Source organism: Drosophila albomicans, chromosome 2R (genome assembly GCF_009650485.2).
Source record: "Drosophila albomicans strain 15112-1751.03 chromosome 2R, ASM965048v2, whole genome shotgun sequence".
Taxonomy (NCBI): Eukaryota; Metazoa; Arthropoda; class Insecta; order Diptera; family Drosophilidae; genus Drosophila; species Drosophila albomicans.
The window spans coordinates 3056104-3082105 of record NC_047631.2 but is presented as its reverse complement, the minus strand read 5'-3'; the positions used below and the strand labels follow the sequence as shown (position 1 = coordinate 3082105).

General features: G+C 37.6%; 6 protein-coding genes across 14 annotated transcripts in view; 3 read left to right on the top strand and 3 right to left on the bottom strand.

The window, feature by feature from the left end:
* Positions 1–533: 533 nt before the first annotated feature.
* Positions 534–3549, top strand: LOC117573828 (uncharacterized). 6 transcript variants are annotated; one of them, XM_052006382.1, is made up of 4 exons: positions 534–762; positions 860–1040; positions 2089–2243; positions 3153–3549. In XM_052006382.1, exons 2-4 carry the CDS (start codon positions 940–942, stop codon positions 3194–3196), a joined length of 300 nt encoding a protein of 99 aa, XP_051862342.1. In that variant the 5' UTR covers positions 534–762; positions 860–939; the 3' UTR covers positions 3197–3549. The 6 variants fall into 6 exon arrangements, with proteins under 6 accessions (XP_051862342.1, XP_034113148.1, XP_034113150.1 ...); XM_034257257.2 differs by having other exon boundaries at positions 2089–2548; XM_034257259.2 differs by lacking the exon at positions 3153–3549 and adding an exon at positions 2325–3128.
* A 44-nt stretch (positions 3550–3593) lies between these two features.
* Positions 3594–7791, bottom strand: LOC117573826 (transcription factor Sp2). The gene is given in 6 exon segments (XM_034257253.2): positions 3594–4491; positions 4547–5838; positions 5901–6606; positions 6664–7085; positions 7142–7239; positions 7242–7791. Coding segments are annotated over 6 exon segments (2745 nt in total). The 5' UTR covers positions 7282–7791; the 3' UTR covers positions 3594–4304.
* Positions 7792–7947: 156 nt separating this feature from the next.
* On the top strand, positions 7948–10611 carry LOC117573827 (serine/arginine-rich splicing factor 1). 2 transcript variants are annotated; one of them, XM_034257255.2, is made up of 5 exons: positions 7948–8212; positions 8358–8727; positions 8790–8890; positions 8986–9069; positions 9140–10611. In XM_034257255.2, the coding sequence occupies exons 1-5, from the start codon at positions 8049–8051 to the stop codon at positions 9147–9149; spliced, it is 729 nt and encodes a 242-aa protein (XP_034113146.1). In that variant the 5' UTR covers positions 7948–8048; the 3' UTR covers positions 9150–10611. The 2 variants fall into 2 exon arrangements, with proteins under 2 accessions (XP_034113146.1, XP_034113145.1); XM_034257254.2 differs by having other exon boundaries at positions 7949–8212; positions 8986–10611.
* A 1137-nt stretch (positions 10612–11748) lies between these two features.
* Positions 11749–26002, top strand: part of LOC117576649 (extracellular sulfatase SULF-1 homolog) — a 30252-nt gene continuing 15998 nt past the window's right edge. Inside the window, exons 1-2 of one of the 3 annotated variants that reach the window (XM_034261584.2) lie at positions 11749–11863; positions 12386–12556. The gene's annotated coding sequence lies outside the window, so the exon portion shown is untranslated. Of the gene's footprint in view, positions 12557–26002 lie in introns of all 3 variants that reach the window. The other 2 variants (XM_034261582.2, XM_034261586.2) reach the window with 2 other exon arrangements.
* LOC117576846 (uncharacterized) lies at positions 20607–22934 on the bottom strand. The gene is made up of 3 exons (XM_034261937.2): positions 22633–22934; positions 21933–22105; positions 20607–21875 (listed from the first exon to the last, which is right to left on the bottom strand). The coding sequence occupies exons 1-3, from the start codon at positions 22877–22879 to the stop codon at positions 20754–20756; spliced, it is 1542 nt and encodes a 513-aa protein (XP_034117828.2). The 5' UTR covers positions 22880–22934; the 3' UTR covers positions 20607–20753.
* On the bottom strand, positions 23218–25064 carry LOC117576847 (uncharacterized). Its single transcript, XM_034261938.2, has 3 exons — positions 24845–25064; positions 24506–24678; positions 23218–24437 (listed from the first exon to the last, which is right to left on the bottom strand). The coding sequence occupies exons 1-3, from the start codon at positions 25017–25019 to the stop codon at positions 23304–23306; spliced, it is 1482 nt and encodes a 493-aa protein (XP_034117829.1). The 5' UTR covers positions 25020–25064; the 3' UTR covers positions 23218–23303.

Genomic DNA, 26002 nt, shown 5'->3' with positions numbered 1-26002 from the left:
CATAAAATTAATTTTTATGACGTTACAATTGATGCAACTAGAAAATAGCAGTTTGTTAAGAATTATTCGATATACCTATTGTGCGAACACCCTTGTTGACCGGACAGTACCGTGTGTGTCCGACGTTTTTATAGACTTATGTCTATATAATTATAACAAAAATTGATTTAATAAAATTTTCTGCCTAAAAGTATGCTACGTTTTATTGTGTTTATTTAATAAAATATTCTGCACAAAAGTATCCTACTTTTTATTGTGTATACAGATTCATGGCATGGTGTTATAGGTTCTGCAATATATAAGAATAAGCAATTTGTTGGTTTCAAAATAAGACTTAAAATGCACACCAATTAACTTTAATTTAATCTATCAACTGCTCGAGAAGGCACTGAGAACACTAGAATATTCATAATTTTAAGTAAATCTAAATGATTGAGGAAGAGTAATTGGAATTCGCCTAACTTCTCATTTCGTTTTTCCACCTTGCCGACAGCCGCAACGCCGAAAATATTCTCGTTTAGTATTGACTCACTCGGGATATTGGAAGCAACGCGACATGTGCGCGCTGTTATAATTAGGTTAAACATATGAACGCACACTTGCACACATATATACGTAAAATATTTCTCATACATGGACTTCGGGTCTATATCTATGACGTCGTTGTGCGATCTTTGACTTGAAAATTGCAGTAAGAAGCCGGATTCCTACAAAAATTAAACATTATTATTCGTGCAAGCAAAGTGTAAAGACCTTATAAAGGTATTTGAAACTTACGTGATTGTAATCTGCACACCCTCGAAACCTAGCAACCACAACAACAGTAACAATTTATTTATTGCAATTTCTCGTTAAATAGTGTATTTTCTGTCACAATAATTGTCCAAACGAATCGTCCATCCTACCTACATATACATATATCACAGACAAGTATATAAAATGTCTGATGTAAAATACGTTGTGGTGCTACCAACTAATCCTGAGTACGACAGGGTAACTGAAGTTGCGATACGAGGAACTTTACTCCAGGAACCTCAGCAGTAAGTGCAATTATTTTACAAAAAGGATTTCAGAAAATCAATGAATTGCCTTAAAGTCTCTTGTGTTTCGCGTGCCAACTATTTAGTGATAAACAAAGCTATTTAATGAATTTATGATACACACTTGTATTTGTATATCATATATTGAGTGCCTCAATAGGTTAAATACTTTGGTTTTAAGACATCGTCAAATGCTAAAATATGTTGGTACTTAAATAGGTCATGGCATTTGTATATCAGATCTGTTCCTATCATCAATGACATCATCAACATAAAATTCAAGCACAGACAGACACGCGTTAAAGATTCCGCTAAATTGACGACAACAGCAATTGCTTTTAAGAACAACAATAAATTACGGGAGAACAGAATATGAATATGCGACTATTAATATACGCTTTAATTGTTGCCAATTAACAAGTCCTAAGTGATCGATAATTCATAAGCTACTTATGCCAAAAATTAGAATTCGTTTAATTTCTCTGTCTATTCTTCAATATTCGTTTCGTTTGTCTTTGTTTTTGTAAACTATTTATATGGGTAACTGAGTTTTTCGCTATCTGATAATAACAATACATTGATTGCAAGTATATTTACTTTTTGATAAGAATGATAGGGTCTTCAAATACACATGTCAGTTGTGACTAACATTTGGTTGCCAGCTACTGACACAATTATTTGTATGACTGTACAACTTTCTTAAAATTTTTTTGAGGATTCTTAATACTAACAGGGAAATACTCCAAATATTGTTTGTAATTTTTGTTCTACGAACCAATTAATACAATCGTAGAAAATGAAAATTGTATAACAATGTTTAAAATTAGCGGATATTTCGTCAATTCGTGTGTGACGTCGAAAGAGTTAATTACTTACAGGCATTCAAACATCCCGTTTTTATCACCCCTTCCAAATCGATTAGCTGAAGTGCTAAGTGCCAGCTTTAAAATGACATCTTATTAGCTAATTCACACCTCGACGTAATCATTGAATAAATGATTAGTGTTTATTATTATCAAATAATTATCAAATTAAACATTTTTTACAGGTTTTCCATCAACTTCGTGAATAGCCCAAGCTGCACGGACAATATAACATATCATTTCAAAGTAAATATTCCATCGCAGAAGATCATCCAGAATTATAAAAGCGATGGCGAGTGGAGTGCATCGGAACAGCAAACTGTTTTAAATATATTCGATGGTAAAAGCGATTCAAATAAGTCAAAAAACCTTGGTAATATTAACGGCGGTCTTGATGCCGCAAATAACTATTCGTTCACAGAAGCCGCATTTTCACTAGAGTTTAAATTAGACTATGAAAATTCTAGTATACGCGTCCATCAAAGGCGTGGAAAAGGCGCTAACTATGTTACAGAATATGAGACCTTCTTTTCACTCTCTGAAATTCAGTCCATTCAAGTATGGGGTGATATCAAGAAAATTAACCAGTTCTCTTTGAATTACGATTGAGTGATGCTGGATTTTTCCCCAAAATAAGCTTTTAAGGTTAGCCTCACACAGTATTTTCCTGTTTTGTATGTTTTGTGTAAGATGTAGATTATTTAGTTGGGTTCGTTAAGTTTCGTTTGGCTTGGTATGGTTTGGTACGGTTTCGTTTCGTTTTTATGTATTCGTTTTGCTCTTCATTATTAAATTGCACGTTTTATTTTGCTCTCACAAATATCAAACACTCACGACTATTTCGATTGCAGCTACATTTCTTGTTAATGAAATAAACACGATGCGCCTGAGCGTATGCAACGCTTTTGCACACTTCAACCGAATTACTTAGAATATAATTAGTTATAATAATATGCGACAATAACTGTTTCCAGGGCCTTGCGAATAGTATTAGATTAATTGTAATTGTAAGAAATTATACATTGAGTGATTAACATACATTAAAGCCAAAGACTTTTAATTTTAATCACAGTGCTGAACTAGCTTATAGTTAGTATTATTGCCATCGCTTACACACTATTAAAAGTATTCAGTAAACGGAAAAGCACTTGCAATTGCATCCAACCACAGCTATATTATGTTCTAAAACGAATTCCATTAAATGTTATTTATTGTTGCCAAATTACTCTCAATATTGTTTCATTCAAAGATTTCAGATTGTGTTGCATTGGTTTTCTCTGGAATCGTGCCTGAATTGCATCTTCACTAAAATTAAAATTCAACAAATCTGTTGATATTCGAGGAAAACCGAATGATTTAAGGATAGCGAAAAATTGTTTTTCTTTTCATTCAATTCATATTTTCCTCACATAATATAGGGTAAACAACGGATGTGCCTGCCCCGTATGTTGTGGGAATAACGCAATGAACTGAGCTCTACAAACAATAATAAATTTACTATTCCATAAATTACATTACTGTGTATGTTTACGTTTATACTTTTATATTCAATGTTTTCATTTTCCATTCCCACCGAGTAGATGTGGATGGTACATAGTAATACAAATGCGCTTATCTCTATTCTTATCTATACAAATATTTACAATGAAATATGATAATAAAACAGAAATCTTAAATCGCAGATATAATGCATTCTTGTTATATTGGTGACATTTACTTCTATTTATAAATTTTCAGAAAATATAAATTGTTAGTATAAACAAACAGGTACGCACCTGGAGCTTTTATTATAGAGACGTCATTCTCTATTACCTTCTCATGAAATTGGAAGTGCTCATAAAATCAGAACATGCTGGGATTGTTTAGGTTCTAAATACTAAACATAAACCACAAAATAAAATAAAAATATGGCCATGAATTATAAATTATTAAACTGTATATAATATTGCACTTGTATTAAGAACAAAATAAATAAGACATTAGATTAAAATATGTCTAAGACATGACAAATAAAACATTGGCAAGAATATGAGACTAAACTAAATCTAAGCCAAAGACTAGAAAATAATTCGAGCTTAAAATTTAATTAATTTAATTTTTACTTTTCAAGTTTACAAACTATTTGATTTGCTGGGCCGCTCGAGTTTTGAAACTGGGAAAAGCCTAGTTGAACAAAATTAGCCAATGATGTTTGCATATTCGAATCGGATGCCTGCGTGATTGTTATCGTACTACCATCAAGATCCACGTGCATAATTTGTGGCTGCTGTTGTTGCTGGATTTGTGTCTGAGAATGCTGCGTTTGAGGCGGTGCGGATTCTGTCGATTTCACCTCATACACACCTCCTAAAAATGCCATTAATTATTACATGGATCCAGATGAGTGCCTAAATATTATGCTTTATATTACTTGCGACTTGGCAGCCTCTTGTTCACCTCTTGTAGCCTGTGTGTTTGCTGGTGGATTATCCAGACGCGTTTTTTTGTGCATCGCGCGGTGCTTTTCATAATGTTGCTTCGATGCAAAGTTTTTATTGCAAATTTCGCAACTGTGCAATCGGATCTCACTAGGTTGTGCACTGTGCGTACTGTAAATTAAATAAGAGTAACTAATTGTTCAATTTTGAGTTATAGGAGACCTACCGTTTATGCTTGTTGAGGTTATCCTTGCGTGAAAAGGGCTTCTTGCAATCCTCACAGGTGAACATTTTTTGGCCAGAGTGCGATACCAGGTGACGGGATAAGTGCTCCTTACGACTGAATGCTTTATCACAACCATCTTCTGTGCACTTGAAGGGTCGAAGACCTGCATGTAGCTTCACATGTTGTGTGAGGTGTTCCTTTTTCTTGAACTCGCGTAGGCAGGTGGGACAGGTCAGATTAAGGTAAGGTACACCACCAGCTGGTGCTGGTGCTGATGCCGGCGTTGACGTATCGCATACTAAACTATTCGTTACCGGCTGGTGTTGTTGCGGAGGCTGTGTTGTCGTTTGCTGGGCGGGCACAGGTAAAATCTGTTGCTGAGGACGCCCGGTTTTTGATCGCTGATTCGGTTGTTGTTCTGGCGGCTTTCGAGTAATTTTTCTTTGGTTGGCAATACTTGTGACTACAGCACTTGGCTGTGAAACCTGTAGAGCCAAAGCTGGCGGTGGTGTTGACTGAGACTTAGGGGATGCTTGTGTTGGTGCTGGAGTTGAAGCTGACACAGAAGTTTGAGGTGTCGCTGTTAATCCAACCTTTGAATCAAGCTTGGCCGGTGCTTGGGCTGGAATGCGACTTATAGTTATATTCTGCTTAGTTAACAAGGGCATTTTGTTGCTAGCTCCAGACGACTGTGGTTTTGTTAGTTTGGTAATTGTTGTATGCGATGAAAGTCGTTGGAGAGCAGCCACATTACTGGATGCAATTGTTGGCTGCTGTTTGACCAACGCAGGCCGTTTGTTGAGCTCCAAGTTGCCAGCATTATTCGATGAAACACTTGACGGTGTGCTTTTAAATTTAACCTGTTGCTGAGCTGGTTGCTGTCGGGGCGAAGGCGTCTTGAAAATGACTGAACCATCTGTAGCGCTACTGCTTGCAGGCGTGTTTAACTCAGTGCCAACATTCCTGATGACCAATTGAGGGTTGACGACGTTGGCTCGCGGAGATCTTATGATTTGTTGTGAGGTGACTTGCGCCTGTGTTGGTGCCAATTGTTGTTGATGTGTTTGCTGTGGCGGCAATTGCTGTTGGGTTTGTTGTTGCAGTTGCAACTGCTGTTGTGGGGGATTTGGTTGCAGCTGCGGTTGTGTCTGCGGCATAAGCAACTGATTTGGCTGTGACACTGCTGCTGGCTGAAAACTAGTTTGTGGTGTCAATTGCAGCGTAGCCGGAATGGAGGTAGGTGTCAACTGCATTATTGGCTGGCCATCCGCAGTGGCTAATTGCGGCTGCAGCTGAAAATACAAATGAGAATGTTAAATATCAATTCTTTACAAAATTTGCTTATATAACACACCTTCATTTGGACTTGATATGTAGTGGGCAACATAAGATTCTTGGTGTCTATATGCGCCACAATTTGCTGATCCGAATTCTCATCACGTATTGTTATCGGCAAGAAACATTTATTCGGCGACAGCATATTGACGGATGCATTTCCCCCAACAACTTGACTTCCCGTCAGACTGGACAGCAGAGCTGCAGCATTAAACTGCTGGGGTGGCTGCGTTGCTGTAATACCACTTGAGGACGCTGTGTTGCCAGAAACTCCGCCTGGCAGAAGCTGAAGCTGAATTTGGGGCTGTGTACCTGTGACACCACCAAATTGCTGCAGGCTACTTGCAAATTGTGGAGTTGCAGTTGGCGAAGAAAGCACAAAATTCAGCTTAGGTTTCTTATTGTCTACGGAACTCATTGCATCATCGGCGCAGTTTGTGAATTGTGTCTGTGTCTGCGCTTGTAGCTGCTGAAGTTGCTGGATAAGCGCTTGTTGCTGCAGTAACACATTGAGCTCATTAAGTTGCTGTGGTTGCAATTGGATCTGAGCAGCTGGAGCCGGTACTGCTGTTAAAGTTTGCGCCTGCAACTGTTGTTGCTGTGGTTGCGTCTGCTGCTGTTTTATTTGGGATATGGAAGTTGTGACACCTTGAGCGGAGGTCTCCTTTTTGCTAAGAGGAGTGATTTTGATGTCCGGCTTCAAACGGATAAATTCCTCGAGAGTGCTTAGGTAGAAATATAATTAACAGTAACTAAGAAGTTTTCGAATTGACTTTACTTACTTTTGTTTCTCGCTCTTGACCTCCGGCTGGACTTGAGGCATCACTGGGGGTGGGTGCGGTGGCGCCTGGACTTGATTATCAACAGTGATCGTATACTGCTGGGGCTGTTGTTGCTGCACCTGCATGCCAACAGCCTGCATGATGCTGCTCAGCAGATCGTTGTTCTGATAACTGCCGACTCCGCTACCGCCTGCGACTTGTCCGCCGGAGGCAGCTTGGCCAACCACATTAAGACTCTTGCCAGATTCATTGACGGCATCTTTAATGAAAACCTTGTCTTCACATTGCAGTGAGCGATGATTAAGCCAGTTGCTAAGTATGGTCTGTGAGTTCTTTGAAATGTTACGCATCTCGTACATTTGTTCCACTTGCTGAGCGCACTGGCCACAGACCACTTTGGGAAGACGGTCCTTCTCATTGATCTGCGAGAGAATGTTATGTATTATCTGTCTCATTCACCAATCAATGATTTACTTACTTGCACTGGGAGACACTCGGAGATTTTGTGACCAAGATTTTTGGCGCGACCTTCGGGTGAGTAGATGTTAATTTTGTGTTCACTGCTTGCCGTGCAATACGACACAAGTCCCAAAAATTTATGCAACGTACAGTAGACATATTTAAAACACTGGACAATTCACAAAATTTATAACAGTCGCAGTTCCCGCGTTCGCACTTTGTTTATATACACACAATACACATGAACACACACACTCAACAAATGTTCAAGGTTGTTTGTTGTCTGCAGCTGAGACTAACAACAAAATCAAGAGACTCCCGCGTAAAACGCTATTGCACATTTTGAAATATGTTCATATTTGCACACCCGTTGACTTAACTTTTCAGCTTTCCTCGAGTGCATGAATAGAATATTTTCATTTTTATTTTGTAAAAAAAGTATTTGTAAAGGCAGACGCCGCAATACCGTAAGCGAATACTAAATTATACCACAAATAATACCAACAAAATATAATATGCACGATGCTGCCAACCCAATTAATCACGCTGCACTTATCAATTTCGTTGTTATCGATAACCAATGGTTGCGTCTTTAGAGTGACCATTAATTATGTACACTTTTTTTTGCTTTTGCGTTAACAAAATTGTGTTAACAAAAAAGTAAATAAATGAAGTTTACGTAAAACTGAGCCGTTTTACACGAACTTTTACACATAATCGATTATAATAATGACCATGGTATATTCGGTATTTTTGTCTATTAAAAGTATTTTTTAAATTTTATAACCCGGTCTCTCTATCGGTATAGACATTTGTGTATGTATTTGTGCAGTTTTCAATTGTGTGCGTAATTGCGTGACGGAAGTTCTGAAAAATTTACAAAACTACGACAATTCAAATCGCAGTAAAGCAATAAATATTATAAAATGGGTTCTAGAAACGAATGTCGCATTTATGTTGGAAATCTGCCGCCAGATATTCGCACCAAGGATATCCAAGATCTTTTCCACAAGTTTGGCAAAGTAACATTTGTCGATTTGAAGAATCGGCGTGGTCCGCCATTTGCTTTTGTTGAATTCGAAGACGCGCGGTGAGTAATGAAAAAGAAACCCTTCTTCCTACTCTGTTCTGTTTGTGCATTTTTATATGTACCCACCCACAATATACATAAGTACATACATATACGTATGTTTCGACAATTGGAGGACCATTTCAATTTATATTTATTTATACAGAGATGCCGATGATGCAGTTAAGGCTCGCGATGGATATGACTATGATGGGTATCGCCTTCGTGTTGAGTTTCCTCGCGGAGGCGGTCCAGGCAGCTATCGCGGCAACAATCGCAACGACCGCAGCCGCGATGGTGGTGGAAGGATGGGTGGCCGTGGACCACCAGCTAAACGTTCACAATATCGCGTAATGGTGACGGGGCTGCCTGGATCTGGTTCATGGCAAGACCTTAAGGATCACATGCGTGAAGCGGGAGACGTTTGTTTTGCTGACACCTACAAGGATGGCTCTGGAGTTGTAGAGTTCTTGCGTCACGAGGACATGAAGTACGCCATTAAGAAGCTGGACGATTCTCGTTTCCGCTCACATGAGGTTGGTGTTCTACTGGGACTTGGGATTTTCTTCTTTACATGTAACATTCTTCTTGATTGTAGGGAGAAGTCGCCTATATACGGGTGCGCGAAGACAGCGGTGATAATGAACGCGGTGGTGGGGGTGGCGGAGGAGGCGGTGGAAGCCGCGATTATCGTGATAGGTGAGTGGAGGTTGACACAAGAGTTAACGTTGAAGTACAGTTGATTGATTTGATTGTTTTTTATTTCCCATAATTGACTAACTTATCGATTACAGGTCGCGTTCACGTTCGTTCTCATCCCGACCACGTCGGCGCGGCACACCAACATATTCCCCAGTGCGTCGTCAATCCTATTCCAGGTCTCGCTCACGCTCTAATTACTAAATTATACAATCATTATCCATTAATCTAAAAATTTCTTACGAGCAGGAAAAATTAGGAAACACAAACTATAACTAACTATCAAGAACCATCAATTCCCGCCCCATTAATAATTACACTTACTGTTTGTTTAATTATGCAAGAAAACTGATTGTCAAGTGATTGATTGCTAGATCAAGCAATTAATAATCAATATACAACCTGAACTCAAGACTGGAGAAATCCGTTGCGAATTGAAAATTAGGAATGCAGGCAGCAGTAATATTTGCTTCACTTTTACTGCAAAGAAAATTTTCTTAAATTATTCAAATGCATACAAAAAATACAAAAACATATTTGACAAATTTAATTTAAAACAATAATTATAATTCTAGGGCAAACATTGTAACATTTGGTTGCATATTTTATTAGAATTTATTTCCCTTCAAACTTAACAAAAAAGAAACCGCATCTAATATTAATAAAATATATATGTAAAACAAATGAAATGAATAAGAATCAGAACACAACAATTTTTATTGCGAACAATTTTACAAATTATTAATATTTCATTTTATTTTCTTCTCTTCCCAATTTTTGCGCGTTTATGTTTGGAGTATAATGAGGATTGTTGGAGAAGGAGGAAGGATAAGGATGAGGATGAGGAGAAAGGATAATTTTGATAATGATGATGTGAAGTGTAATGTGGATTTGGAAAAAAAATTGGTTGTGGTGTCAGGATATTTGGAAAGCGTAAATTGTGTGTTATATAAATAATATATCAGGAAACAAAAGGATTTGGATATTAGGAATCATAAAGGATTCGGATTTAGGCATTATATTTCATACTTACGCGAATGCGAATAAAATGTAAAACGCTAGGACAACGTGGGATACAATTTCCCACTGCGCTCGAGCTGTAAACATGATGGACATGCATTGATTGAGTGTAATCTCCTTGCTCTTAAACTGTTTGGAAACCCTTCAGTGCGCCTCACTCGTTACATCTTTTGGGTTTATGTGTGTTTCGATTTGGATTAAAGTCGTTTTAAGTGGGTATAAGAGATTGTCAATTATTAATTTGGACGATAATGAACCAGTGCACATGGACAGGATATGCAAGGATTTTGGAAACGCATCCCTTCGTGCTTCTTCACTTCAGCATTCGTTTTACATCGGATTAGGAACTAAATTCGCATTTCACTACATTCACTTTGGATACCGTTTACTCACATACCTCACCATGTTTCGTGGCCTTTGCGCCCATATTAATGGAATTTCCGCATCATCCAACGTTGTCTTGCGCCCAACGCTGGATAGTGCCCGGTCCTTGTGATCTTCCTCTATCTCTGACTGTGGTATGTTCGAATTATGCGACCTAGCAACTGTTTTGAGTTTTATCTGTTTACCTTTTACATAATCAAAATATTTGAAAATTTAACACTTGTCGTCTTAACTGATGTTACAACCAACTTATGGTGAATTAGACGCTTAATGTATACTGTATACTTATAAGAAATATCTTATATAAAACAGTTACCTTATATACGTGTATTTGTTTGATTTTGTCCAAGTTTGGACTATCACCTCAGGCCCAAAATATGTAGCCATAATAATTTGCATGAGGTTTATTTTTATCTAAACGTAATAATTAGTAGTATACACACTCAAAGAAATCGGTGCAGAGAACCCGCCATACAAATTAAACTCCCAGTGACATTAATTCGATATATGTATGTGCTATGTTCTGTGCTCACTATTTTTACCATAACTAACTATAGTTTTCACACCATTAGTATTAAAGTCATATATTTTTGAAGCTTAATAAATCACAAAAAAAAATATCTTGATTTTTCCTATTATTTGAGGATCTGACTAAATTAGTGGTTGTTTGTGCTCACAACGGGAAAGCTCTATTGGACGGACATGCAGGGTCGCTTCCAAAAGAATTAAACATGTATGAATTGAATAATAATTATAGAGTGAAGAAATATTTTTTTTTCAATATTGCTAGAGTATATTTAATAGGTGGATAAAGTTCATGCATTGATGTTTGAGACAATTTGTTTAGCTGTTATTAAATGCTAACAACATACATAATATAATATGATTTCAAGCTCTTTAAAAGATGTGTCTCGTTTTTGGATTGACTATTGCTGATTTGCTTTGTAGGAGGGCACGATTATATTATTTGATACCGGTTTTTGAAAATCCACTAAGTGTTAGCAGAGTTAATGTAAACTTAACAGAAGTATATGAAACCTATCGATAATTTGCGCGCAAAATTTCAATTAAATTAAAATATTATTTTTCCAGTGGTAAGCTACTGCATTTCAAATTATTATTCATTTTCGCCAAACAATTGCATATTTCTTGGTTTTTAATCGGTAGCTTGGCTTCAATTTTTTTTTTTAAATCAACAACATTGGCCTAGCGATAAATGCTGCTATGCTCTTCTGGCTCTGTTATAAACGTTTAAAATTAACATATTTAGCACTGTAAATTAACAAAATCCTAAGGAACAGTTCATGTAGGTCGTATTTTTTAATATTTTAGAAATTTGAAGTAAAGACGTTTTGTTATAATTGCAATATCTTAAGGGTTTGGGAAATAATGTAATGTTTTCTGTTATTAACAGCTCCCTGCTAAGTAGTTTTGCTGTTCGCTGTTATAGTGCTCAACGCGGTCAGTCGAAAAAAAGCTGTGAACGTGGTGGTTGTGTCGCGGTCTCTCGCAAATCGAAAGGCACAACAAGAAAATTCGTTTTCTTGCCGCGACCAAGAATACAACTATGTATGTGTGTGTAGAAGTGCTGTGAGGTAGCAGAAAGTGCGCCAAAACAAAGAAATAATCGGTGACTAGTGTGCAAGACGGTCAACAAAATTGCCTCTCATTCTGTTCACAATATTAAATGATCCATCCAACCAAACGCATCCACATTGACAGCGAGCTTTTTAAATTATACTTATTATTTATATCGTAAAGTGCATTGACGCTACTTGCAAGTAGCTGAGTGTCCAGCAGACATCGCAGCGCGGCGTGTGGGCGACCGGTAATGCTAAACGCAAAACGAAAGAGTCGTGCGTTTATGTGGAAATCGAACCGGAGGTCAAATCTTTACTTTAAGCATCTTTTGTTTGTAATCGGTACTCTCGCTTGGGCTTTGTGCTTATCACAGGCGGCATTTTTTTTGGTTCCCCATAGACTCTCACTCATTGATTGAATGATTTATTGCCATTGTCGAAGAGTCGATCGTGTATTTTATTACTGCGTTCAACGGGTTAATTGAGTTTATCATTTTAATTAAATTTTCAGGCTGAAATATAAATAAGCTGTAAGAAATAAATAAAAGTGGAATTTAAGCAGTAAACAAGAAGACAAGTTTTTCGAATCAACAAAATAAAATACATGATATGTATATATGTGTATACAAGGTCGAAATAACGCAACAATAACAATAACAGCAGCAACAATAACAACCAAAAGGTGCGTATTCGGCAGATTTACACAATTTTGTTTCAGCTCTCTCACTGGGCGGCTACCTACTCCAATATTAATAATAGCCGAAGGCACGTAGGTGTCGTGTAACTTGATGTGGAAGACATGAACTATGTGGTTGCCTTGTTGCAAGATCAACACAAGCTGCCGGCATGTCTATTTATCAGTGCGTTTATTTACCTGACTCTCGTTCAGTCATTTTGTCTCTCTCTCTCTCTCTCTCTCTATCTCTCTCTTTGCACCCCTTTGGCTGATTCGAATCTTGTGTGTCTCTGTGTGTGTATGTGTGGTCGTTACCATTCTTGCGTATGTATTTGCCGGTCTCTCTTATCTAATTTGATGATCTGCGCGTCGCGCTTTTCCGGCACGATGTTCGTCTGAGATGCTTATCGCGCGTTCATGCTGTTGTTTTTAATTCAGTAAGCTGCTTGTCATTGTGACAGGTGCGTAGTGAGTTCGTTTATATGGACTCGCCTTCGTTATTGCTAATGTCAGAGTTCATTTTAGCGAATGATTGACAGTTGGCTAGCCTAAATGCGAAACCGGTTTTATGTTTTTTTGCACTACCCTACTGTTCTATACATTAAGTCCTTGGCAGGTATTTTATTATTACTTTGAAGATTTTCATAATAAATTATATACATACTGTATTTCAGTATTTTTAAGGCATGCAAGATACGGCTAGATTTCTCTTCAATGTTCGCTTGTCGCTTTTCCTTAGGGGTAAATATCAACGCATTTAATCACATACTTTAGTTTTGGCGTTGAAAGTAGTAGGAAGTGTAAGACCAAGACGTACCCAAAGTGAGGCCTATCCTATAGACGAGCCCGGCAAACCACTTTTCCAGCTTGTCTGCGCTAGTTTGTGGAAACAGCAACGGCAACAAGTTGTAAGAGACCCGCCAGGCTGTCTAATTGTTTTGACGGAGAAATTTCTGTAGGCCTTTTTTGGCTCCTCAATGGCTTATGGCTTTTAGTATACAGGCCGTGCCTCAAAACTTTGTAACTGGTTTTTGTTGCACACTTTATATGAAATTGAGAATTGCGTTTCGTCGAAGATTTACCGCAATAAACACAAGTGAATGTGAATGTAAATGTGAAGAATATATCGCAACAATCTTGTTTAGCGAACAATCTGTCATAACTTGAACTGAACACTGATATACACGCCTTAAGAAGCTCCTAATTCGATAGCAAGCCCGCTCGCATCTACCATATTCTATGTGCCAAGCCTGCATGCAAGCAGACTGCAGTCATTAGTAATAATTCCTAATACCCATATAACTATTAGTATTACTCACATACAGACTCACTGACATTTAACTACACTAACATCATACGAACACTACATAACGGCGCCACTGGCTTCGCGACACACGAGTTCTGGGCGCCGTTTAATTGTGCGGAGAGCGCTTCGAGGTTTTGTTGCGCCTTTAACCGGTTGCAAAAAATATTGTGCGATACTTTGTGAATGAATATTTAATTGAAGCCAACTTGTTATGTATTTTATTTCAAGTGTTAATTAGCATATACTCGTAGTATGTTAGTTTGCATATACATACTTGAATTTGTACATAATTCACTTGCTTGACTTGACAGCCACTAATATCGTTCAAATCAATTAAAATTTTTCTTTCTTCCTCGAACTGTGAACTGAATTCGATCAAGTTGTCAATCGGGTTGTCAATAATTTTAAATTATTTTTTACATTTGTATAATTTACACAAATTAGTTATAATTAGAGTATCTCATAGCACAAATTGTTAGCCTTATTACTAAGAACAATAATACTGTCATTGTCACGTGCTCTGCAAACAAATTGTAGTCCACTTTTTCGCATGCAATTTTGTCAGAGCGGAAGGTGTGATTTAAAACACGTCAGAAAATCGGGTATCACATTAAGGAAGATTGCGGTCGGCACAATAGGGACAATAGGTCCCACAGCGGGCGAGGTGGTGGTGGTGGTTGCTTCCTAATTATACTTATACGGGCACAAGTACTATACATATATATGTATATATGTATGTAGCTAGGTATGCATCTACTAAAAGACACGTAATTGCAGTGGCATTAAAATAATTCAACGCGTTAAGGTAATGGGCCTGCACCGGCCTGGCGCGCCTGTTTTGGGGATGGGAACATAAGTAATTGTATACTGCCTAAGAGGGGGTTGGTTAACATAATTTTGCACAGTTTTCAAAGAAAACATCCTGCATAATGCGCTTAGAAATATGAATAAAGACGAGATTAACCTCAATGACCGCGCCAGTTGCTGAATGCAGAGAGAGCATTTTGGAGATGCACAATCCAGGGTCAATATGCGCTGTGGATTCCAGCTGCATGATGAGCTGCAAGCCCGCGCCGAATGCAACATCAGCAGCGACTCAATGTTGTCGACTGCATTAAAGTGGAAAATCCTGTCTGACAACATTAAAACTAAAAAAAATCTCAATAAAACATATAAGCGTGAAGGAAATAACAAAATGAGAGCAAAGTAAATCAACCCAGACGAGAGTTGTGGCTTGAGCAGGATGAAACAAGCCATGAAAAGAGAATGTGGCTACGCAACCAGAAATGCAATAAAAGGAAAATATGAAACTACTAGCTGTAATAACTATTATTCAGACGATAAGAATTCGCTTTCGCTGATGTAAGTAAATGTGGAAATCTGAACGTTTTTTGGTATCTACAAAATGTTTAAAATTCGTATAAGAAATTCCAACATTTTCTTCCATTTTTACCTGTACGGAAATCATTTGACTCAGACAAACTGCAGCTGTCAAAATTCTTTTCTTTTCAGCGCAAGTTCCCAGAAATATTTTCAATTAACACCGTCCATGTAGGGATACTTTTTCAATGAACCTATAAAGCGGCACGCTTTGCGTTCTGTTTAATATAGCGTAAATTATTTGAAATCATTAATCAAGGCGCCCACGCTTAAAATATTTTGCGAATCAACCTAAATATATACATACATATGTATGCAAGCAAATGTATATACGAACTCATTTGTTTGCTGTGTTTTTCAACACGTGCAATTTACGCGAAATTCACAAATTTATCAATCGTTATTGCAAACAAATTGTATTTAATAATTCAAAATAATTCTACCGAATAATTCTACATTGAGTTGTTTCTTTCTTTTTTTATTTCATAATACGGAAGCTCAGGGGAGAATTGTAAATTCTATGAAATCAAGATTCGTATATCAATTGAAACAGTAAATCTTTAGGGTAGTTAATTCTGATAATAAATTGCTGCAATCATTCTTAGAATACTTTGATGAATCACTTCTCATTCAGGCATATTCATATAACTTTGGATATCAATTAATAGCTCTTTGTGCACTTTTAATAATGAGCATGTCAGCATTTTTCAAAGTCAAACACAAAAAGAAGGTATAAACAAATTCCATATACCGAAACCATTTAATTTTTTTTTGTTAGTTATGCGCTCCCTTCAACTGACTGAGGTTATAGTTGGGTATGATTGTATTCACAAGTTTGTCTGGCCTGTCATTAGCAACAAATGAAAGGTGTTAACAAAAGATCGGCAAATACTTACGAACATGACAATTACACAATGCGAGTAACTGGCTAGGCATAAATAATTTCACTGCCTTTTCCCGATGTTCAATTAGTTAGAAATATAGAATAATTAATTCAACTTTTTGTTTTTTTTGTATCTCAACACTTAAATCAATTAATAACCAGTTGGCAAACTGCCATAGCGGTAAAAACATTAGGTTCGTTGTACTTTGTGGACAGGATTATCTAAGATTTTTACTCTGTAAATTGGGATACGAAATATATATTGTAAATACAAACTTAAGCGTAAATACATGAATGAATAGCCATGTTTTTTTTAAGAGTATGAATTTAATTAATTACTGCGATTACAATATTAAGTTTGATCTGATTAAAAGAGACAAATTATTAAATCTATACGATTTGTTTTATTAATTTATTTGAACCAAACAAGAATATATATCCAATTGAGGCCAATACTGAGTTGCGACAAGTTTTTTGTTTAATTGTGGACCGTAGGGTAAATTATCTAGTGTATCTGGGAGTCGAGAGTTCAAACACCGTGTTAGAATCAGAAAGAATTATGTAATGAATTCCCTGATTCCTTCAGCTATTATATCAATGTACGATATATCATGAACAGAAGCGAAACAATACATAATTCGTTTACCAGATACAATGACTATCAAAGATCACATATGCCCTTGCTTTCCATCGATTATCGAGTAGAATAATTGAATTCTTTGAATGTTCTGCCGTCCAGCAGTCAGAGTAGATTACACATTAGGCGTAACTTGATCCATTTTGTTTCCAAGCATGAGCTTATAGATTTGTCAAAGTCGTCATACACATTCCATTTGGTCATTACAATAACGATAGAAGTGTTTCTATATGCTCACATTGCTCACTCGAGCGGTAAAATTATGCAAGTACCTGTTCACTCGCTTTCCGATACTATTAATAGCACAATGCGCAATACGATACGAGTATCGAAATGATAGACGACCTGATAGGGGCTGTGTTAACATTGTCTCAAGATCATTGACTTTTGGGTGCTCTTATCAGAAGTTGGGGACGTGTTGGTTCGAAAATGTACATAAAACTGTCGGCATGATAAATGGATGGCTATCAATAATAAGAAGCTGCAGCATTATTCGTCAGCTGCCGATGTCAGTCGCAAGAATGTGTTTACCTGCAATCAAACTGACTTATACGTATACGAATACGAATACGAATACGAATACGAATATGTATGTAGATTCATATGTATATATTTTCTACTCTGTTCTATCTGTTTGTACTTCAAATGTTTATTTACGTGGCTGTGTTGTTGCATTTGTGTGCTTGTCGAGTTAGCGTTAAACAAATAAACCTCCCAATGAGCCACTCACTTTTTTGTAGTTTACTTAAATGTATTTACAATCATTTTATTGTGCTTGCTTGAATGGGCAAAAGCAATGTTCATTCGTACATACATGTATATGCAATGTGTGCATCTGTGATTTTATTCAAGTATCCGAATATTTCCCCTGAAGGACAAGGTTGTCAAGTCAACTACTCCATAATTTGATACATTCTTTTTCCAATATGAATCCGGTACTATTTTCTGGATTTAAACATTGAGTAAATACTACCAGGCAACTGTCAACTGGCAACCATATGCATAAACTTGAGGTGTTAATGATAACAGAAACAGAAACGACAGGCAGTGCAAAGTGGGTTAAAGGTGAGTCGCGGAGCAGGTAAATTAAGTATACGCAACGTTGCAGTGAAACTCACATAAAAAGCAATTCAACACGCCAGTGGCTGCTCCTGCTGTTTGTTCAATAAAAGTTAAGCTGCGAATTAGCAATTGAAACACCGACACTTTTCTACACTATATCGAAAAACTGCGTCTAATACTCTTACAACATCAGTCAAATAATTTTATAATGTGTTATTTCAATGAAATTAATGGTTAACTTTATAGAAATGGCACAATTCAATACAAATACTATAAAAACAGTAAAGAGCTCTCTCGCAAGTGGCTCATGAAAGTCTTAAGACCTAACATCCTGTGGCCAACTCAATTAAAATACTAAGTTCAGAGCCTGTCAGCGTGCGAAACTGACAGCTGACAGATGGAGATTTTGTACTCGTAGGCTAGAGTGAAAGGAAACTGATTGCGTGTTGGGTCATGGACTCTGTCAACGTTTTACTCTCACATCTTCACTTCCCCACTCACTCATTCGGGTATTTGCCCAGCCCCACTTACACAGTCACTCAGCTAAACTATCAATCATTCAAGGCTTTCGTGGCCTGTTTTTCCACAGTACGTTTGCAGGCAGGTGCGAAATGTGTCAGTTCCAAAGAAGACAAAGTTCAAACGTTTAATACTTTTACCATTTGAGATACAGTCACAAATGGAGTAGATTCTGAACATTACTCCAATTGGACGAAGGAAATATTTTGAAATATTTACAGCCATTCGCAATTTTTTGACAGCTTATCATTTTTTTTTAGATATCTGCGCGAGTTCATAACACACCAAAAATACTATTATAAATAAGTGGTATCTGTCAGCTGATCGTATTTAGGACTCTAACAAGTAAGAAAGCTACAACCGAGTGTGACTATCCATTTTGAATAAAATCAAAGCAACGCAGTATTATTCTTAAAATATACCAATACAGCAAAATACTAGAATATACTGAAGGCGATATTTGGTATATGGATGTAGTACCACATTCGAAATATACCATAGATTACAAATATATAAAATATATATAAATCAAATTGTCTGTCGCGACTCTAGCTTGTTATAACACCCTTCTATTTAATGCGTATCAGGTATTAAAAGGCATGCAGTATAAATGCACTATGAATCGTATGTTCTTCACCATGGGAACCTACAATATTCCTACTCATAATAATTAATGGGAACTAAATAAAGTTACTATGCCATGTCAAGTCACATTTCTCCGTCTTGATTAATTGTAGAATTTGTATGTACGACATGGGATGACAAGATTATTTCCTATGAACATGATATTTCAAGAATTGTATGACAGAAGTGTAAATGTATTTCTATTTCAAAAAGTGATATAATGAACAAAACAATAAAATATACAAGCAAGCAAATTGCATTTAATGTACTCATATATATGTACATATATATATGTTCAATGTAGTAAGTGTATAGTAAATGAGTTAACGAAATGGCTTTCTAATGCAAATGCAAATTCTCAGCTGGAATACATTTTCATAGTAATATACTGCAGAGACACACAATTTCTATTCGATTCCATGTGGTCGCACATTTGGCCAATTAAATGCAGTTTCCTCACCAAATCCATTCAATTGTTTCCATTTCACTGAACTTTATGTGAAACGCTTGGAATTACACCCAAGACAGAGTTTGAAAGGTGGAAAAGGAAACGGAGAGCTATGACGTCACCTTTAAATCAGCCCCATTGGGGGTCGATCTATGGCCGCATGGCGACACGATTAATTGAAATTTAAAAGTATAAACATGCATTTAATGCATTTTGTTGGACTGGGAAAATCACTGTGAACACAGAGAAAACTAAGAATAGAAGCAATTTTCCACGGATTTCGTAGCTTGTCGTTTCAATTGTTCAACAGATTGCCTCCCTTTCTTGGTCAGTGAGGATCTGTGCGTAGACCATTTAAGGGCATTGCAAATCTTTTCCGGCTATCTTGGATCGTCTGGCAAATGTTGTTGATCTGGCGGCTAATTGCTAATGCAATAGTCTTTCATTGCAATTCCTTCATTAGGCAATGTATCTTGAGATAATGTCATTTTAATGCACATTTCTGGGCACTGCTTTTATGATAAATTTAATTGTGATTCACGTAGTGTCTTTTACTTGCTCTCGTCATCCGTCATCCATCGTCTCTTTCGTAGAATCGATGGGTACTAAGTACTACATAAATTTAATTGAAATACTCTCACATATAATGCTCTAAATCCCAAGAAGCTGAAGTGCCAGCTGTTGCGGTCTTAAATATCTTAGAAGCATATGTATTTAATTATGCAAAACCTCTAGCTCCGCCATAAAAATGTAGTAAAATGTTGACAGCAAATAAAAAACAACATTTTCACCTTTAAAATAGCACCAGCTTCATGTGTGTCAAAATTGGAAGAAGTGACGATCTGTTGAATCTAAATAAACCGTAAGGCGATTATAAAACAATGCCACATAATTCACATACATCGAGGAAGTTGTATCCCCTCGCACATCCAGCGGAGATATAAATTAGATCATAATAAAGTTGAAGAAGACTAGAAGAAGAATACGCTACAGTGATCGCAAGACCTATAAAAATAGTCTCCATTGGCTGGGTTGTGTGAAAATTAACAGCATTCAAAATTCGACAAGGCATAATTTTTAATAAAAGTGAAAAAAATGAAACAGCCGCACAAGCTGAATGAAAATGCGTCTTGCACGCGTTCGTATGACTCGTACTCTATTTTTATATACTCGTATGAGTAAATTATACTATTCTATATTTGAGTGTGCGTAGCTGAAAGTCCCATTAGGAAATAAATTGAAACTGAGGCTATGTCAAGCATTCAAGCATTGGCGAATTGAATATTAAAAAGTATTTTATTTAATGATCAGTTGTAAACGTTAGACATATACTATAAGCCCCTCTTAGTATGCCTTTACATCATGTACTCGGCGAAAACGATGACCAGCCTGTCGAAGCGTCAGGCCGCGAGTTTCCGGCATTAGCACAACGAAAATAATCATGCTGATAACTAGGATGATGCCCACAACCAAAAAGTAGGTGAATAGGGCGTAATTACCAGACGGGAATGTAACAATTACAATGACATGGATCATTTGTTCCAGACAAATGATCAGTGCAATGAGAAAGGGCTTAATACGCATGGGAAACGCCTCTCCCAGATACGTTGTTGTGCAAGCAGCATACAATCCGGCAAAGAACTGGAATGCCATTGATATGCGACCTATCTGATAGAGGTTGTCCAAGCTATAGATGCTATAGAAGAGACCAGCCATGGCTAGCATTAGAGCTCCCATACACAGTAATCCCAGCACCGATACAAACTTCCGGCCAACGGTGTCCACCAGTAAAATGGTAACGATGGTGCCAATAAGGCGAAGAACTCCCCACACAATTGTCGACCAGTCGTCATAGTCATAAACCGCAATGTTGTTCAATGACATGGCCAAGCTGAGAGGTCCGGAAAATGTGAACGCCACAAGGCATCTGCAGAAGATCATCTTTACGAAGGGCATTGCGGAAGCAGCGAGCTCTTCGACAAAACTCAGACTTGATGCCTCCGCCACGTACCGCTTGGCTTCTTCCAGAGCCTCATGGCAAGCATTATTTGAAGTCGTGGTGGGCATATGATGCCATTGGCATGAGCGTGCCATTTCCTCATTGTTCTTACGCAGATAGAAGATTGGCGACTCCACTGAAAAGTAGATAAAGGCGGTGCCGAAAAGGGAAAATACTATTCCAAAGATTCCATGTGCGGTGTTCATTTGAAAATCGGAGTACGAACTCCATTCTGCAGTCATGATCACCTGCATGGCAATTCCCAGCGCCAATCCGTACTGTTCCAAGGCGGCTAATACGCCGCGGTATTTACTACTCACTGCCTCAGAGTTGTGGATGATGAAGCTCACCGTGATAATGCCAATGCCCACTCCACCCAGGTATCGGGCAGCCACGATTGCAGTGTATTGGGTTGGTGCACTGACAAAGATAATCGCATCGATCAACTGCAACAGTCCACCTAGACACTAAGAAATGGCATACGAATTATATAAGCTTAATGTAATATCGTTTCTAATACACACATAGAAGATCCATTTGGGTAAGTGAGTCAAGGACAAAGATGCTAACACAGCTCCAATAATGACTCCAATGAACCAACTGTACTGGAATGGAATTGGGCCCGTGGTACCCGCGTCTGTGTTCCAGCCTAGACCTTGAGCCATGTCCATTCCACCATAGACAAATAAGAAGCAGGCTGTCACAATGATGCAATTATAAATAAAATTAAAGAAGACTGTTAGAAACATTCTTAATATATAAAACAAAACAAAAATTCGACCAATTCAGCAGAGTGCAAATTTAAAAACATAAAAACTTTGAAAACAAATATTTTTTGTTCTTTACATGTAGTGGTAAATTTAATCCATCAATTGGCTATTTATATTCCGAGAAGTGATAACATTTGTGCTTATTTATTTCCTTTTGATAATGGAAATTTAATCCGTAATTGTTTTTTTTTTGTTAATAGAGTGTTGCGTACTTGGTAAATTTTTTGAAATGGTTTTAAAAAAAATACAGTTAGAAAATAAGATTGTTGGTAATTTAAGTTTCATATTTTTAAGTTGGAATAGTAAGTATCTCGAGTTGATTTATCATTAAACGAAGCACAAATTAATTTATACAACACTCTTCTTAGTTACTTTGCTCCCTATACTGAGTACTTTTGTATATCTTGTATTCGAAAGTGTTATCACTTCGTTTTTCAATATCTTCACTGCCTACCAGAATTAAAATTTCTCCGATTGCCCCAACGAGTTGACCGTCGGCTGGGATTATTTATCACTTGGATATAGGTGGTTTGTGGCTGATTTGGAGGCACAGTAATATTCGGATTCGGATACATATTTGGATTCTGATTCGGATACATATTTACATTTTGATTCGGATACATATTTGCATTGTGATTTGGTGGTAATTTTTCTTGTGTCGCATTAGAAGAAAAATTCGGTGTATTTGGGTAGCTTGTCATTTTTATATGATAATACTATATATCTCTTGTGTTATTGTGGTTCGTTCGATAAAAAGGCTATTCCGCAACTGAATTCGCGCTGTGTCACTTGGGTTTATTTATAAGCATAGAAACCTGTGTTATCAGTGTATAATTATAGATAGTGTTCATTGTAATTATCATGTGATATTCGGGAATTCCTCATCGCCATTGTTTGATTGACTTGATGGGCGCTGGGCGTTGAATTCAGTTGGTCAGGGATCATGTCTTTCCCAGAAAAGTAACAATTTTCGTCGAAAGGAATTCGGCTTTGTGATGTGTTGAATATTAATATTCAAAACCAATATCGTATAGAGGTTTTGTTATAGAAAACATTTTATTTTTTTGTTGTAACAATTTAATTCTAAATTACTATTTAACTATTGCGATGTGTGCATGATGTTGCCTAGTATGACATTACGTCGTGAACTCGACGGAAACGATTGCCAGCTTGTCGAAGCGTTAGTCCTCGGGTCTCCGGCATAAGTCCGGCAAAGATGATCAGACTTACAACCAGTATAATGCCCACACCGATGAAGTATTGGTAGAAACAGTCATCAGTCTTGCCGAATGTGACAATCACAATGATGTGAATCACTTGCTCAAGGCAAATAATCAGACCAATCATGAAGGGTTTCACTCTCATTGGGAATGCCTCGGCCAGGTAGGTGGGTGTGGGCACGACGAACATGCCGGCGAAGATTTGGAAGGCCAAGGACACTTTGGACACTTCAGACATGTAGTATTCGCTCGTTAGATAGGAATTGTCGGAGTATATGCCCGCCATGGCTAGCATTAGACCTGCCATGCAGACTAGAGACAACAGCGAGATGAATTTGCGCCCAAGCTTGTCGACTAACAGGATCGCCACAAGGGTGCCAATGAATCGCAATATGCTCCACAAGATCATGGGCCAACTGAAGATAGATAGTTTCCATGCATACGTGCTCACCCTTATGGACCAACTGAGGGGAACAGAGAAGGTGAAAGCCACAAGGCAGCGAGAGAAGATCATTTTGAGAAAGGGCATCGCAGATGCAGTAAGGTCTGCTCCAATACTTGAGCTCTCTCCTTCCGCCACGTAGCGTTTGGCTTCTTCAAAGATCGCATTGTATATCTCTGTGGGTGCATTTGATCCTAACAATTGGGTTTGGCTATTTCGCGCTGCATCCTCGTTGTTCCTGCGCAGATAGAAAATGGGTGACTCCACAGACATGGCAACAGTTCCCGTTGCAATAACAGCACAGATGATGCCAATGATGCCATGTGCCACATTGCTGCCAATACTGTGTCCTGTGCCCCACTGTGAATCCATGAGCACCTGCGTCATCACGCCAAGTGCCAAGCCATACTGCTCGAAGCCACACCACATGCCACGAGAGGTGCTAAGCGTAACCTCGGAATTTTGTATAATAAAGGCCATTGTGATGAAACCAAAGCCCACTCCGCCAACATATCTTGCTGCCACTATTGGGTTGTAATCGTATGGAGCACTCACAAAGATGATGGCATCGATCAGCTGCATCACTCCACCCAACAGCTGGACAAAAGAGAAAGCAAGCTAGTCATTAGCAGTACACATTTATCAAAATAAATACCATAACCTACATATAAGTATCTTTTTGGTGTATGTGTGATGGCCAAAGCAGCGACAACAGTTCCAATGATGACGCCGATAAACCAACTGAACTCAAACTCATATGTGGTAGCTATTCCAGTGCTCAAGTTCCAACCGAGGCCTTGTGCCATGTCCATTCCGCCATAAGTAAACAGTAATATTCCTGTGCGAGAGAGAATCGAAGTTTTGTTGATTTGTATATATCGCAATTAATAAATATTTTAATTAAAACGGGTAAGCAATCGACTTAGTTATGTAATTTGACTCTATGAGTATTTCAAATTATTCCTTGCAATCAAATGATTCACTTTGATCTCCGCCACACTCACCAACTGTCGCAGTGTGAGCACTGTGCTTATTCGACCAACGATTGTAACTGCGTGAGGTCCGTGGATCTTCGATGACCTCAATGTACGTGGGCTGGGGTCGTTGTGGCCCAGGGCCAGTGGTTATCACTGTCGTCTGCATAGGCGCTTGACTCGTCGTTATATATGTCGTTGTCATTTTATTCACTTATTACCGTAACGGACGGTAGTAGCGACACAGCTAAAGGTTCGATTCTAACTGAGCTAAAATTCTACAAATTTGTGTATTTTATGAACATATCAACGCTACGCGATACCGTTTACTAATTTCTTTGATAAAGTTGTGTATATTCTGTTAAATGTGTAGATATATGGGCATTGCTCTGGGGGACCAGCTACTGTTGACAGGCAGATACTGACGTGATACATGAGAGAGGCTTTTCATACTAGTAAGTTCTTATGAACTATGGTCGGACGAAGGCTACAAATGAAAAATGAGCTCTGATAACACTTGCCAATTTTCAGTGATACACCTTTTTTCGTTAGCGCCCAAAATTCTCTTTGACTGACTCACTAAAATTGTTTGCTTCTTCTTACGTTCTTCCAAATCTGAATCAGCGTATTTCTTTCCCAAATGATTAATATGAAGAGTTTTACTTATAAATGGTCACTACCATGGCCTAGGCTACGGTTTTCTTTAAATCAAAATGTCGAGCATTACTATGGCTTTTTTTACGTTTTCAAATTATTTTGACTGACTTGAACTTCAATAGCCAGATCGAATATCCGGAACTCACGAACTTCACATATTATAAAAATGTGGTCTGAAAACGCGTCATGTTTTTTTAATGCATAAGCTGACAATGAGTTTGTAAAGAAATTGTTGACCTTTCATTGTTTATATTTTTATAGATTTGTTTAAGAATGCAAAGTTCACAAACAAATCGTCATTTAATCGACTTGCCGTAATAGTAGTAATTATGTATTAGAAATCTCATACTGCTTATATCGCTCAACATAAACACTGCTTGCACGTTAATAAAGCAGTGTTTGCATTGGCACTATAAGCAGTGCTTGTGCTAACCGCTGAATACTTTTTGCAAATTTGAAATAGCAAATAAAAGGGGCACTTTTAATTGTGTTTGAATTATTTAATATATTTATCGTTCGTTAATTAGCTCG